The following is a 15150-nucleotide window of genomic DNA, read 5'->3' as shown; positions in this document are numbered from 1 at the left end:
TATGATAGAGGTACATAAAATACTGAAGGGAATAGATAGAGTAAACAGTGGTAGGCTTTTCCCTAGATTGGGGACAATTACGAGAGGTCACGATCTAAGGGTGAGGGGGGAGAAGTATAATTTGGATATGAGAGGAAGGTTTTTCACGCAGAGGGTCGTGGGGGTATGGAACGCGCTACCGAGTAGGGTGGTGGAGGCAGGCACGTTGGACTTGTTTAAGGTTTACTTAGACAGACACATGAGCGAAGCAAGGATGGAGGGTTATAGTAGAGGGTATTAAATAGGGTCAGAGCCTCAGGACGACACCGGAAATGTAGTTTTATATGTTAACGTATTGTCTTTTTATTCCACAGGGTCGGTCCACCTGCTTGTCAAACGAGGGGCGTGCACACGGTGGGTCGTGCGTGGGCTGCTCTTGGAGGTTCCGGGAGTGGCCTAGTACTTCGTGTCGTTGTGTGTGCTTAATCCTGGACCAGCAGATGGGCACCGCAACAGCTCAGTGACTATCACTGCTAGCTGTGCAGATACATGGATTTGGGCCTGTGTCTGTGGGAGTCTGCACATTCTCCCTGTGGTTGCGTGGGTTTCCTCCGGGCGCTCCGGTTTCCTCCCACACCCCAAAGATGTGCTCTTAGGCTGATTGGTGTACCAAATTGACACTATTCTCCCCTGAATCTGGCTACATTAGGGGTTCCACTCACATGCACACAAGGCGGGGGAGGTGTGGGAAGATGCGGCGGTGCGGGCTCGTTGGGCTGAAGGGCCTGTTTCCCGTGCTGGGATGTTCTTTGTTCACCTATACACCCAGCTCCCTCTGCTCCTGCACCCCTTAAGAATTGCACTCCTTATTTTAATTGTCTCTCCATTTTCTATCACGTCTTCATACTTCTGTGCACTGAACTTTATCTGCCACCTATCTGCCCATTCCTCCAACTTTTCCATGTCCCTCTGAAGTTCTACACTGTCCCTCTCACAGCTTACAAGTTTCATATCATCTACAAGCTTAAATTGTCCCCTGCGAACCAAAGTGTCCCAGTTCTTTAAACAACTACAAAAACTTGTAGTGTGTCCTTAACATAATAAAAATATTGCTTCATAGGAGCACATGACACCAGCCTACATTAGAGCTATTAGGATGGGTGACAAAAGTCTTGATCAAAGAGGTATGTTTTAAGAAGCACCTTAAAGGGAGGAATGGGGTGGAGAAACAGAGGTTTGGGAGAAACGTCTAGTGATTGGGACTTAGTTATTGAAGGCACAGTTGCTAATGATAGAAACTGAGGACTTACAGGGACCAGAGATCTTGGTGGTGTAAGGATGAATGAGTTGGAGATAGGGTGGGATTGAGAGATTGATGGAGAGGCGATGGGCAATCAAGACTTGTAGAAAATACGGAAAGTTCTCCTTGTAACTGCTCTGCACACAGTGCCAATGGAAAGCCAAGGAGACTAGGCAGTTACCAGTGAATGGGTAGACCAACCCCTAACAGGAATTCTTAGATGCTAAGTGCAGACTACTCTTCCTCAGTAGTTTCACTATACCCTATTCTGTTAATGAGATCCCCAAGGTCGTTTTCCTACGCGAACCAACCAACTGTAGGACTTCCTGCAACTTCCACTTTCATGACGAATGCAGAGTACTTTATTTGTGCCCATAAAGATGATGCATCTTCATGAGCACATAAATAAAATACTCTGCATTCAACGTGAAAACCGATCTGATCTGTATGAACATGGATAAAAAGGAGGGCACATTAATATCCTGACTGAAATAAAATTGCAAAAACAAAGAACTACTTTCTCTTCATATCTACAAATAGTGACAACAACCAAGGCTTGAGCTCATCAGCACACAGGACTGCTGATAATGCTAATTGTAATATCTCTCAATTAATGTATATATTCAGAGATTTAAACAGACGGTATATCATTTTACTTTGGATAATGTCCAGTTACGACCCAAGTAGGATATCTGTGGATGCAATCTACTTCACATAACTCACATGGGGAAATGCGCAGTGATGAGAATCTTGTGAGGTCTGAAGTGAAAGATTGTTGTAAGGGCATAACAACTGTTGGATGCACTCGAACCTCTGGCATTTTCTTAAATACTGTAACTACTCCAGATAGGGGTGGCACAGTGGTTAGCATTGCTGCCTCACAGCACTAGGGTTCAATTCCTGGCTTGGGTCACTGTTTGTGCAGAGTCTGCACCAGTTCTCCCCGTGCCTGCGTGGGTTTCTTCTGGGTGCTCCAGTTTCCTCTCACATTTCGAAAGATGTGCTGGTTAGGTGCATTGGCCATGCTAAATTCTCCCTCAGTGTATTTGAACAGGGACCAGAGTGTGGTGACTTGGGGATTTTCACAGTAACTTCACTGTAATCTAAGCCTACTTGAGACACTAATAAATAAACTTTAACTTGACTTCAGAATGACAGACTGAGCTACACACTATTGCAATTTGGCAGATGAGAGTACATTTACCAGAACTCACTGGTCTCCCATTCTTACTGTTCAGTGTAATGGGGTTGGATCATCATCTAGCAACTGAAAAAATATAGAACGAAAATAATATAATTGTTCCAATTCTACCTTACACTAACAGAAAAGCCAGGTTCCAACACAAAACCAGAGGGCTAAAGATGAAATTTTACACATTACAATTGGGTCCAAAAGGCTGAATCAAATCCCAAACTACCCCAACTGGAAGGCTAATTCCAAACCAGCAAGGCGAAATAGCTGAATAACACGTAACTAGTTAATAACTCTCATAGTTTACTACAACTGAGAGTGCATCAATTTGATTTGATTTTCAGCGAAATTGGAAAATGAGCAGATCCACACCTGGAATATAATTTATTACAAGAATTCTGATCACAACCGTTCCACTTCCAAAGAGCAGTCAATAGAATACCAAACAAGAGGTAAGCTATCTCACCGTAATAATTATTTACAGACCACAACAACATTTAAGGGAGTCAGTGAACCCATCATGCCCGAAATAACTCTTTGAAAGAGCTGATAAATCCCAATGCTCCCTCGAAACTGCATTGGTATGCACCAAAGCAACAATCAGGAATGGGTCAGGCAGGCAACAAAGATTGCCTCAGCAACACACACACAATGGTTCCTTTAAGAAGTGTGGCCGTGTATCAATCACTGGTGGTAATTTACCAAAATTCGCTGGAATCTAGCATGGTTCCTGCAGATTGGAAAACAGCAAATGTGACGTCACTGTTTAAAAAAGGACGTAGAAAAAAGGCGATAACTATAGGCCAGTTAGCTTAACTTCTGTAGTAGGGAAAACTCTTGAATCTATCATTAAGGAAGAAATAGCGAGATACCTGGATATAAACTGTCCCATTGGTAAGACGCAGAATGAGTTCATGAAGGGCCGGTCATGTCTGACTAATTTGGTGAAATTCTTTGAGAACATTACATGCGCAGTGGAAATGGTGAACCTGTGGATGTGGTGTATTTGGATTTCCAGAAGACATTTGACGAGGTGTTGCACCAAAGACTGCTGCATAAGATAAAGGTGCACGGTGTTACTGGTAATGTATTGGCATGGATAGAGGATTCGTTAACTAATAGAAAGCAAAGAGTGGGGGCAAATGGGTGTTTTTCTGGTTGGCCATCAGTGACTAGTGGTGTGCCTCAAGGATCAGTGTTGGGACTACAATTGTTTCCGATTTACATAGATGATTTGGAGTTGGGGACCAAATGTAGTGTGTCAAAATTTGCAGATGACACTAAGATGAATGGCAGAGTAAAGTGCGCAGAGGATGCTGAAAGTCTGCAAAGGGCTATCGATAGTCTAGCTGAATGGGCAAGGGTCTGGTAGATGGAGTGCAATGTTGATAAATGTGAGGTCATCCATTTTGGTAGGAATAACAGCAAAATGGACTATTATTTAAATGGTAAAAAATTGCAGCATGCTGCTGTGCATAGGCATCTGGATGTCCTTGTGTAAGAATTACAAGGAGTTGGTTTGCAGATGTAGCAGGTAACTAAAAAGGCAAATGGAACTTTGTCCTTCATTGTTTGAGGGATGGAGTTTAAAAACAGCAAGGTTATGTTGCAGCTGTATAAGGTGCTAGAGTAGTGTGTATACTGGCACTGGAGTGGGTGCAGAAGCGATTCACTAGGTTGATCCCAGAGTTGAGAGGGTTGGCTTATGAGGAAAGACTGAGGCTATACTCACTGGAATTCAGAAGAATGAGGGAGATCTTATAGAAACATAAGACTATGAAGGGAAGTTGTTTCCACTGGAAGGTGAAACTTGAACTAGGGGGCATAGCCTCAAAATAAGGGGAAGCAGATTTAGGAGTGAGCTGAGGAGGAACTTCTTCACACAAAGGGTTGTGAATCTGTGGAATTCCCTGCCCAGTGAAGCAGTTGAGGCTACCTCACTGAATGTTTTTAAGGCAAGGATAGATAAATTTTTAAACAGTAAAGGAATTAAGGGTTATGGTGAGCAGGCAGGTCAGTGGAGCTGAGTCCATGGAAAGGTCAGCCATGATCTTATTGAATGGCAGAGCAGGCTCGAGGGGCCAGATGGCCTACTCCTGCTCCTAGTTCTTAATGTTAAAGGGACTGCAAAAAAAAAGGCTGTGCATAAAAAAGTAAAATTAAAGGGTTCGTCAGTCCCACTCTCCTACTCTTACTCCTTGCCCTACAAATTTCCCCACCCTGAAGTGATTACCCAACTCCCCATTGAATTCCCATCAATTCCACAAGCAGTGCATGACCTTACCAACACATCATTGCAGATATCCTGCAACTCTTTCTCGATCTTCTCTCGATATGATTTTGCCATTTCCAGCTTTTTATCGTTGCTCTCGCTTTTCTGCTCTATGCTGGAGATAACCCGCCAGGATGACCGGCGGGCTCCAACTACGTTCTTGTAGGCGACGGACAGCAGGTTCCGTTCCTCGTTTGAGAGTTCATTGCCTTTCTCCGTGACAGCTTTCATTGCAGCTGCCATGTCGTCATAGCGTTCTGACTGCTCAGCGAGCTTCGCTCTCTCAACCAGGTCAGTGGTTTCCATCTTCAGGACTGCATGAATGCAAGAGATTATCTTTAATTTATGGTTAGGAGCACTGTGCATAGTTTTGGTCTCACATTACAATAAAGCTTTAGCGGGATTGGACAAGGTGTAAAGAAACAAATTTATATGGAGGATATTTGAACTGAGAGACCATAACAAATAGAAATGTTGAATATGTTGGGGCTTTTGTCAGTAAAATCAGTGCCAAGTCATTCAGGTGAGAAATTGGCAAACATCTCTGTACAAAAAAATCCTGGAGACATAAACTCAATTAATAATTTTATATCTGAGAGCAATAAGACTTTTGCTAGCCAAGGGTATAAGGGACACAGATTCAAGGCAAGTGGATGGAGTAAGGATACAGATCAGACCTGATGTCACTAAGTGGCAGAAGCGGCTCAAAGTGCTGAATGGCCAATCCCTATTCTCCACTTGTCAAAAACAGAAGGTTGAGAAGTGACCTAATATAGGACTTCAACATTCTGAAGGGGTTTGATAGGGAAGATGTTTCCACTTGTGGTGGAGATAGAACTAAGGAACATAAATATGTAGTGGAAGTGAATAAATCCAATAAGGTGTCAGGAGAAGCACTGTTACCCACAGTGTGGTGAGAATGTGGAACTTACTACAAAGGAGTGCAGTTGAAGTGAAAAGGGAGAGCTAGGTTAAAGCACGAGGAGGAATGGAATAGGAGGATATTTTGAGAAGATGAAATGAAGAGAAGTTGTGAAAGGCTCATATGAAACATTATGACCAGCTTAGAGCTGCTTCTGCGGAGCAAATTGTCTCTCTCTAAAATTATATGGGGACAGGCAGCTGAACTTGTCTGTGAAATAAATCCTATCAGTGAATTGGCCGCGATAAATTGTCCCTCAGTTTATTTGAGTGCGAGTGCAAGTGTGAGAGCCCTGTGACAGACTGGAGTGGAGTCCCTTTCTGGGTGTATTCTGCCTAGCACCTAATGTTTGTTAGGATAGGCTCCAACTCCCTATGACCCTGTGACTGTGTACAATCACTAAAGAAAGTACTAAATCAATGAAAGCATTGGATTTAAATACAAGGCTGATGAAAAATGTCAAAACTATTTTGAAGGTCAATTATCACACAACAGTAAAAAATTCCAGAAAACAGACAAATGTACAGTCGGGGCGCCGGCTCCCAATGGCTAGTGATTCAGGTTTGGGATCCTGTGTTAATTCTGTAAACGAAGAGAGAGTCCGGAAGACTATCAAATGGCTTCTGGCTAATGATGAGCAACATGAGTTTCATAATTCCATTATTCCCCCTCACCTTCTCAGACTGAAATATTATCTTGCCCAATTCCACCTGCCAATTTAAAACAATAGGACTGTTTTGAGAGTTTGGTATGCATATATGCTTACAGTTGCTCAGTAAATGGGATGAACTGTAACGTGTACCTGAAGGCAGTGCAAGGTCTGGAAGAAAGTTTTAAAAAAGCAAAAATTAATAGATGAAGGAGCTGCAAGTATTTAATCTGCCACGATGAAAGTTCTGTTGAGTCATATGAAGAGAAAGGAGAAATACGTGTGAAACAGGAAGTTTAGATGATCCCATGACTCTCCTTGAGGGCAATCCTCCTGGGCTACCAGCCAACTGTTTGCCCTTGATCAACTCCACCAGAAAACTGGTGATTCCTCTTAATGCTAGACAAGGATCTTACTTTGTACAAGTTGGCTATCCCATTTGCAAAAGCAGTAACCATAACTCTCAAATGTAGCTTGTCTGTTGTAAAGTACTATGGGACAGAGATGATATGTTCAATATAAAAATGCCAGCTCTTTCATTCTTTCTTTAAGGAATGTGGCAGGTTTGTGACTGCTCCAGTATTCATGCAGTATGCACATCTCCAAAGATGTGTGGGTTAGGTCAACTGGCCATGCTAAATTGCTTAGAGACTAGCAGAGTAAATACTTGGTGTTTTGGGGCCTGGATGGGATTGTTGTTGGTGCAGGCTTGAAGGGCTGAATGGCCTTATTCTGCACTTAAGGGATTCTATGATTGAGCTGGTGGATATCGTTCAGAGTTATTTTCTGATTGAGCTTGTAGTGAGTGCTGAAGGAAGGTAGAACCAAATCGTTAACTTGAAATGAAGGTACTAGCATACCTTAGATAGCACTGAATCCCACACCATTCAGCCACTGCAGGAAATAATCACACATACAACTTTGAAATAGACCAATTTCAACATTACACAGGAAGAGCTTGAGGAAGTAGATTGGGGTGATGTTTGTGCTCAATGAAACCTCAACACCTGCAGCACATGTAGGTTAAGTGCAGAGCAAGGACTTGGAGGTGCAGTTTAAAAGAAACAAGCTTAGGTGGTTAAAGCAGTAAAATTAGAAACCAAATCCTGCAACGTGATGAATTGAAAGTAACAGAGAATGCTGTAATGAATAAAGAAACCTCCTAGTAAGTATTTGTAAAATTATTTGTGGGGTAAAGAATCAAAGCAGCCAGGAGCTCACGCACTAAATGATTTAGTACATCCTGCAAATATTCACGAGTAGTAAACACTGGTAACACTGCCATCCATTGTCAGAGGTGCCATAACTAAACATAGGCCTGAATTCTGTCCCTGTTGGGTGCATGCACTTGGAAGTGGGCACAAAATGCAGTTCTGGCCACAATCAGCCCCAATTACCAGCCAGTCAGCAAGAAAGACAGGCTCTGAAAAGCTGAGTGCTGTCGGGCAGGGCGGGTGCTGAGAGAAGTGACAGTGCAGGTGGGCGTTTCCAACCAGCTCCCTGAAAGCTGACAGCTGCCTCAGGGAACTGCACTACTGCTCCAATGAGATCAAAAAGACTGAAGAATTTTCTCTATCACACAGAGTCAAGTCAGTGGCTGCACAGCACTGCAAGCCTTAAACACTTCACTTCATCCAGGGCATTTCATCCCGCCCCGAATCAGGAATAGTGAAAAGACATGAATGTGTGCCAAGAGCAAGAGCATACGGGCCACGTAGAATTCAGGCCAATCATACGTTTAATGGACTTAACTGCTTTAATTGTTGCCAGGTATATATCTGACTCTTGCGCCCACCGACTGACCAAAATATTGCACAAGACCGCGATTTCACACGAGTTCGGGTTGAGTGTATTCCCACTCAAAGTCCCTCTAAATTCTGGTTATAATGATTTTGAATCAACTATGCAGATACTAAACCAATAGATTCCCAGGTCAGTTTATATTTGAATAAGCAGCCAACTAATTAAAGTTCCACCATTTGGAGGGTGGGGGGGTTACATTCCTGAGAAAGCAAAGTTTATTTATTAGTCACAAGTAGGCTTACATTAACATTACAATGAAGTTACTGTGAAAATCTTCACGTCGCTACACTCCAGCGCATGTTCTGGTACAGAGATAATTTAGCATGGCCAATGCATCTAACCAGTACGTTTTGCGGACTGTGGGAAGTAACCCACGCAGACACGGGGAAAAAGTGCAACTCCATTCAGATAGAGACTCAAGCCGGGAATCAAACACGGGTCCTTGGTGCTGTGAGGCAGCAGTGCTAACCACTGTGCCATCGTGCTGCCTCAGCCAAACTGTGAATGACAAATGTACTTTACACTGGGGGTCAATTTGACATAAAGTGCTATGAATACAAAGGAACAAAGGAAATAGAAACTGCATTTTTAATAAATCTCAAGATAAATTTACTGGAGAAATTATTACATAAAACATGAATGGGAAGTTGCTCCATAAAACAATTTAAAATTTGTAGCATTTACAGTGCTTTACTTAAGCCTAGAGGTGGGCTATGGCCAGAAGTTAAATCACAGCAACAAGGAACACCCAACTGTTACAACAGCAGGTGATGCACACAGAGCACATATTTTCTATTATTGCAGCAAACATGTCACAGACATCGTCTTTATCACTTTACTTAGGTGGCTTTTTTGGCATTTTCTAAAGATGGCTTCTATTTTTTGTTTTTAGAACCATAGCTAAGTGGGCTTGCAATGGGTGAACTGGTGTACAAAGACTTTGTGCTAATAAGCAAATTCACAAAAGAGGAAGTCATGACGGGTGGGACTTTACTGTATCAAAAAAGCTGAACAATTTATACACACGGATAAAACTCTGGCAGATAAAACTCAATACAGATAAGGAACAGTGCATTTGAGAGAAAATTCAGAATATAGTTACTTCAACACTGAACTTTAGAAGACAATACTAGAAAGGGGAACACTGCAGATTTGCCAGAATGATATAAGGGTTTAAAGTTCGAAATTATTAGGGTAGATTGCATAAACCCAGCTTGTATTCCTTTCAGTTTAGAACACTGAGGCGTGATCTAATTGACGTATTTAAAATGTTAATAAGATAATTACTTCCTCTGGTGGGAATCAGAGGGTGAAATCTTGAAACTCAAATGAGACCAATCAGGAGTGATGTCAGGAGGTGTGACCAGGGCGGGCAAAGTATTGAACTTGTTGGCCGCAAGGGGCGGGGTGGCCCAGTTGCAATTTGTTGAGATTGATAGAATACTTTGTTAAAGGTTATCAGTGAAATAGGTGTTCAGTCAGATAACAGCTGATGTGAATATTAGCTCAATTTACTTGCTTCTGTTCCATATTCCCGGGTATCCCTTACCCTCTATCATTCTCGATCTTGGAAGTGCAGCCACAATTTTTTGGGAGTATATTCCAGGTATTTTGTGAAAACCTACTTCCTCATAACCCAGCAAACCTCTTTCTAACTACCACATTAAATTCATATTTACATTACTTTAGCAGTTTGTGGCCAAAATGATTTTCTATACGTAGCTATGGTGCAGCCACACATTTCTGTTTAAGAGGCACATGAACTTATTATGCTTCTGGCCAGTTTGTGGCATGGTACAGGGAAGTGAAGGTTAAGCTTGTAAGAAGTTACTGGACAACTGGGCTAAGGCAAGCATAAATAATTAAGTTCCCAGTTTGAAACTGGACATTCTGTCCTCACTTTTATTTTTCCTTTTTAGATTCTGATGATCACATTTATATTGGAAACTGCCATGTAAACCTGCCATGTTTTCCCGTTAATCTGGTTTCCAATGGGGGTACCATAAGCATAGACATGGGTCAAGGGTGGAGGAGGAAAAGCACATTGTTAAGATGGCGGTGCGGGCTCGTTGGGCCGAAGGGCCTGTTTCCCGTGCTGTGTTGTTCTTTGTGCACCAAGTCTAGCCTGGCACTCTGGTACAGTACTGAAGGAATGCTGCAGTCAGCAATACTGTCATTCAGGTGAAACAATTGCGCAATTTTACTGCCTCACCCGCCCTGATTCTGGGGCGGGCGAGGTTTGCAGAATGCATCCTCCGTTGGCTGGGTGAGCCAGTAAAATTCTGGCAAATAACCCAATGCACCCTCCCATCTCATTCTCTCAGGAGGATGTGAACAATCTGTTACACTACTTGAAGAGGAGCAGGGGAATTCTCCCCAGTGCTCTGACAAATAATTTATCCCTCAAACAGCTTCACCAAAGAATACAGATGATCTGTTGGTCTCTATCCTGTCGCTGCTTGTGTGAGCTTGCTACCCGCAATTTGGGGTCACATTTCCACAGTAGCTGCAATGACTACATTTCCAAAATACTTTGTTGGCTGCAATCTGCTCTAGGACGTCTTGCGGTTATGAAAGGCTCTGTAAAAATACAAGTCTGTTTTTTCCTCAGTCCTCATTTCCTGTTGATTTGCAAATTTGTTTTGTTTTGCCTCAGTTGAATAGTTTTTAAATTACATTCTTTCATAACTTAATGGCTAGGTTGACTGATCTCGAGTCTTTAACAGACCATTTCTGTTTGGGTGGGACAACTTATTCCGAAGGTGCTGTTGCACCGAGAGAGACTCATCGCTGTGATTCACCATCCGGAATGTGGCAGATGTTTGGGAGGTGTTGAAAGAAAGTGGAGTGTGCAGCAGAGAAAATCCAAGTTCAAATTCAGATTAAGGGGGAGAAGTGGTGAGGAAGCTACAAGATGGTGCAGTTAGTAGGCGATTGCTTTCATCTCTAGAACTTGGGTTTGACTCCTGATCAGATAGTTAGAAAACATAGAAATAGAAGAGTGGGCCATTCGGCTCTTCGAGCCTGCTCCACCAGTCAGTATGATTGTGGCTGATCCTCTATACAACACCATACTCCCATGGATGCCCCACATTCCTTGAAGCCTTCAAAGTCCAGAAATCTATCTATTTCTTAAATATATTCAGTGACTTGACCTCTATAGTCTTCTGTGGTAGAGAATTCCACAGTTCACCATCCTCAGTGCAGACTTTTCTCCTCATTTCAGTCCTAAATGGTCTACCCCATATCCTGAGCCTGTGACTCCTGGTATCTAAACCCACCAGCTAGAAGACAGATCATTTCTGCTTCCAGTCTGTCCAACACTGGCAGAATTTTGCACGTTTCAAATGAGTGTCCCTCTCTAAACTCTCCATAAATACAGGCCAAGTCAACCCAATCTTCCCTTGTACAACAATCCTGCCATCCCAGGAATCAGTCTGGTGAGCCTTCACTACATTTCCTTTACGGTAAGTACATCTTTTAGGTAAGGAGAGCAAAACACACAATATTTCAGGTATGGCCCACCAAGTTACAGTAAGACATCTAATGCCTCTGCGCTAGACTCCTCTTGCAATGTAGGCTAACATACCATTTGCCTTCTTAACCACTTTCTGTACCTTTTTATATCAACATTTCCCAATATATTACCATGTAAATAATACTCTGCCATTCTGTTTTTCCTTCTGAAGTGGATAACTTCACACTTACCAACAGTATTCTGCATCTGCCATGCGCTGATCCACTTATTCAACTTGTCTACATTGCCCTGAAGCTTCTTTACTTCCTCGTCACCACTCAATTCCACATAGTTTTGTGTCGTCAGCAAATATGGAAATATAATTTTGATTTCCTCATCCAAATCACTGAAACAAGTTTCTCTTCATAGAATCATAAAGCAGAAAAGGCCATTCAGCCCATCGTATCTGTGTTAGCGCTTTGAAAAAGCTATCTAATTTCCCATTCTTTTCCATTGCAAGAATTGATCCAATTCTCCACTGATGCACAAATTCACAAAGAACAAGTTTGTAAAGTAAACAAAACTGACAATCACTCTGAAGTGTTCAAACACCACTCCCTAGAACAGAATAAGAGCAGTGTGATAATACTGTACAATCTCATTGGAGTCACATAGCTGCTCACAGTATTGTGACTAGTATAGCAGCAGCATAGCCTGGCTCTCAAGATCAGAAGAATTAGGAATATTGGGCCATTTGGCCCCCTATGCCTGTTCCATCATTTAATAAGATCATGGCTGATCAAATCTTGGCCCCAATTCCCCTTTCCTGCCTGTTCCTCCCCGCCTGCAACAATCACACCCCAATTGCTTTAAAATCTGTGCCACAGCCATGAACTTATGCAATGATTCAAATTCCATGGTTCTCTGTGGTAAAGAATTCTCAAGTGTAATGACTCTCTGATAGAAGAAATCTCTCAATGGGTGACTCTATATTCTGAAACAGTTTGGTTCCTCAAGAGAGAAAGACCCTCTCAGGATTCACCCTGGGTACAGGCCTTGCGGCACAGTGATACCACCCTCCATCACTGGACCAGAAATTCTTGGGTTCAAGTCCAACGCTAGAACTTGTTGGCCGTGGAAGAAGCATTCAATGTGGTTCAACAGGCTGATAATCAGTTCAGAAATCCTTCCAACTACTCTCCAAAGGGTAAAAAAATCCTTCCCACTACTCTCCAAAGGGTAAAAAAACAGATACGCAAGAGAAAATGCATCTATCCTGTCAAGCCCCCTCAGAATCTTAGTCAGTTCACTTCCTATTCTTCTCAATTCTAAAGACTACAGCTACAACCTGTTCAAGCTTTCCTTATTTGCCAACCATTCATTCCAGGAATCAATCCAGTGAATCTTCTCTGAACTCTCTCCGATGTAAGTATATCTGTCTTTAAATAAGATATGTACAAAAATTATGTTTGGTTGTATCAATTCCCTGCACAGCTGTAGCAAGATTTTACCATTGCACTCCATCCTCATTGCAATAATGCTCAATCTTCCATTTGCCTTCGTAATTAATTGCTGTACTCCATGCAAACGTGTCTCATATGGCAACACCTTGTATGTACAATCACTAATGCACAATTTCGTTGTCTCTCCATTTAAATAATGCTCTGCTTTACTATTCTTCCACATTTTCCCACATTGCATCCATCTGCTATTTTTTCCCCAGTTCTGATCCCTGCGGCAGTCCATTGGTTTTTAAAATTTTCCCAATCTTCTGGCCTACCACTGCTCTTTGCGGCATTATTTGATGTCATTTTCTGATAATTTGATACCATCTTTAATTTCCTTGGTTTAGCACAGATGGTACATCTTTCTTGATGGAATACAACTTTGAGAATGATTAAATATCTCCTTAAATGTCAACCATTGCTTTTCTAGAGTCTTGCCTTTGAATTCATTTTCCCAGTTCACTTTAGCCAACTCTGCATTCATACTTCTGTAATTGCCTTTATTTAAGTTTAAAACACTAGTTTCAGATCCAAAATTCTCACCCTTGAACTAACTGTGAAATTCTATCTTATGGTCACTCTTCCTTAGAGGATTCTTTACTAAGAGATCACTAATTAATCCTCTCTCAATGCATATTATAACTGTCTATGAAACAGCCTGTTCTCAGGTTGGTTCCGCAGCATTTTCTTCTAAAAAACTTGCTCAAATACACGATGAATTTGTGCCCTACGATACCTTTGCCAATTTGACTTGTCCAATCTAAATAAGATTGAATTCACCCATGATTATTTTGGTGTCTTCCTTACAAGTCTCTATAATTCATGATTATTCCATCCTACAGTGAAGCTGGTAGGGCATCAAAAAACTACTCACACAGTCCACTGCTATGTCCAAGTTCCCTTGCCATTCCCTATCTTGACCAAATTGATTCTACACCTTGACCTTATATGGATCTATATGAATCATCTATGGCTTGTTCTTGGTTACCCTCAACTTAAGAACATAAGAAATAGGAGCAGGAGTAGGCCATCTAGCCCTTCGAGCCTGCCCCGCCATTCAGTAAGATCATGGCTGATCTGTCGTGGCTCAGTTCCACATTCCTGCCCTCTCCCCATAACCTTTAATCCCCTCTCTTATCAAAAACCTATCAACCCGCATCTTAAAAATATTTAGCGAGGTAGCCTCCACCACTTCAACGGGCAGAGAATTCCAGAGATTCACCACCCTTTGAGTGAAGAAGTTCTTCCTCAACTCCGTTCTAAACCGCCCCCCCCTTTATCTTGAGGCTGTGCCCCCTAGTCCTACTGTCCTTTCTGAGCGGGAAGAGTCTCTCCACCTCTATCCTATCCATCCCATTCATCATCTTATACGTCTCAATGAGATCTCCCCTCATTCTTCTAAACTCTAACGAGTACAAGCCTAGTTTATTCAGCCTCTCCTCATATATTCAGCCTTTCCCAAGGTCATTTCTCATCACTACTGATCTAATTCTTTTATCAACTGAGCATTTATTTCCTGTGTGTCATCAATTCTTCTGTAAGGTTACAAATTCTGTGTTTCTTTTTACCACCTTTCCTTTCTCATCCTATTCGTTTGTGTGCTTTTATGTTTGCGCACTTTGCCACTTCCTGTCACTGGTTGTTATCTATATTACTATCCTGTGCTACTGTTTTCCCCTTTCTCTTCAGCTTTTTAAGTTTCCCCTGATATGAACTCTCCCCCCCAACTATTTGATTTAAAGTCCTATTGGTAGATCTGGGGCAGAATCTAGTGAAACAAGATAGATGGGGTACTTAATAGTGCAGGAGGTGAAAGTTTCCTGACAAGTTGGTGGTGGATAAAAGGCAGATCCTGATGGCAGGAAGTAGAAACCCATTTTAAATGAGTGCTACACACACTCAGAGACATTGTCACAAGATTAAATCATACTTTTGCAATTAAGTTGGCAGCAAACAAGAAACATGTACCTTTAGATTCATGACTTGTTAAAAGGAGGCTTGCAGCAGGCAAGGTAGTTTTTCTGGTAGATTTGCAGTAGGAGCTGACTGGAGAACTTTACTGGACCAGGGC

At 42.1% G+C, this 15150-nt stretch overlaps 1 protein-coding gene across 4 annotated transcripts in view; it reads right to left on the bottom strand.

The window, feature by feature from the left end:
* The window catches only part of LOC145353784 (14-3-3 protein beta/alpha-1-like), a 45482-nt gene that overhangs the window by 15437 nt on the left and 14895 nt on the right, over window positions 1-15150 (bottom strand). For 3 of the 4 annotated variants that reach the window (XM_080204586.1, XM_080204585.1, XM_080204587.1), the window contains exon 2: window positions 4756-5057. In XM_080204586.1, the coding sequence (XP_080060712.1) occupies window positions 4756-5049 (294 nt within the window). In that variant the 5' untranslated portion in view covers window positions 5050-5057. Of the gene's footprint in view, window positions 1-4755; window positions 5058-6190; window positions 6245-15150 lie in introns of those variants that run through there. The other variant, XM_080204588.1, reaches the window with a different exon arrangement.

This window comes from Carcharhinus amblyrhynchos, chromosome 16 (assembly GCF_965287045.1).
Source record: "Carcharhinus amblyrhynchos chromosome 16, sCarAmb.v2.hapA, whole genome shotgun sequence".
Classification (NCBI taxonomy): Eukaryota; Metazoa; Chordata; class Chondrichthyes; order Carcharhiniformes; family Carcharhinidae; genus Carcharhinus; species Carcharhinus amblyrhynchos.
The sequence above is the reverse complement of the archived record's forward strand: the minus strand, read 5'-3'. Positions and strand labels throughout refer to the sequence as shown.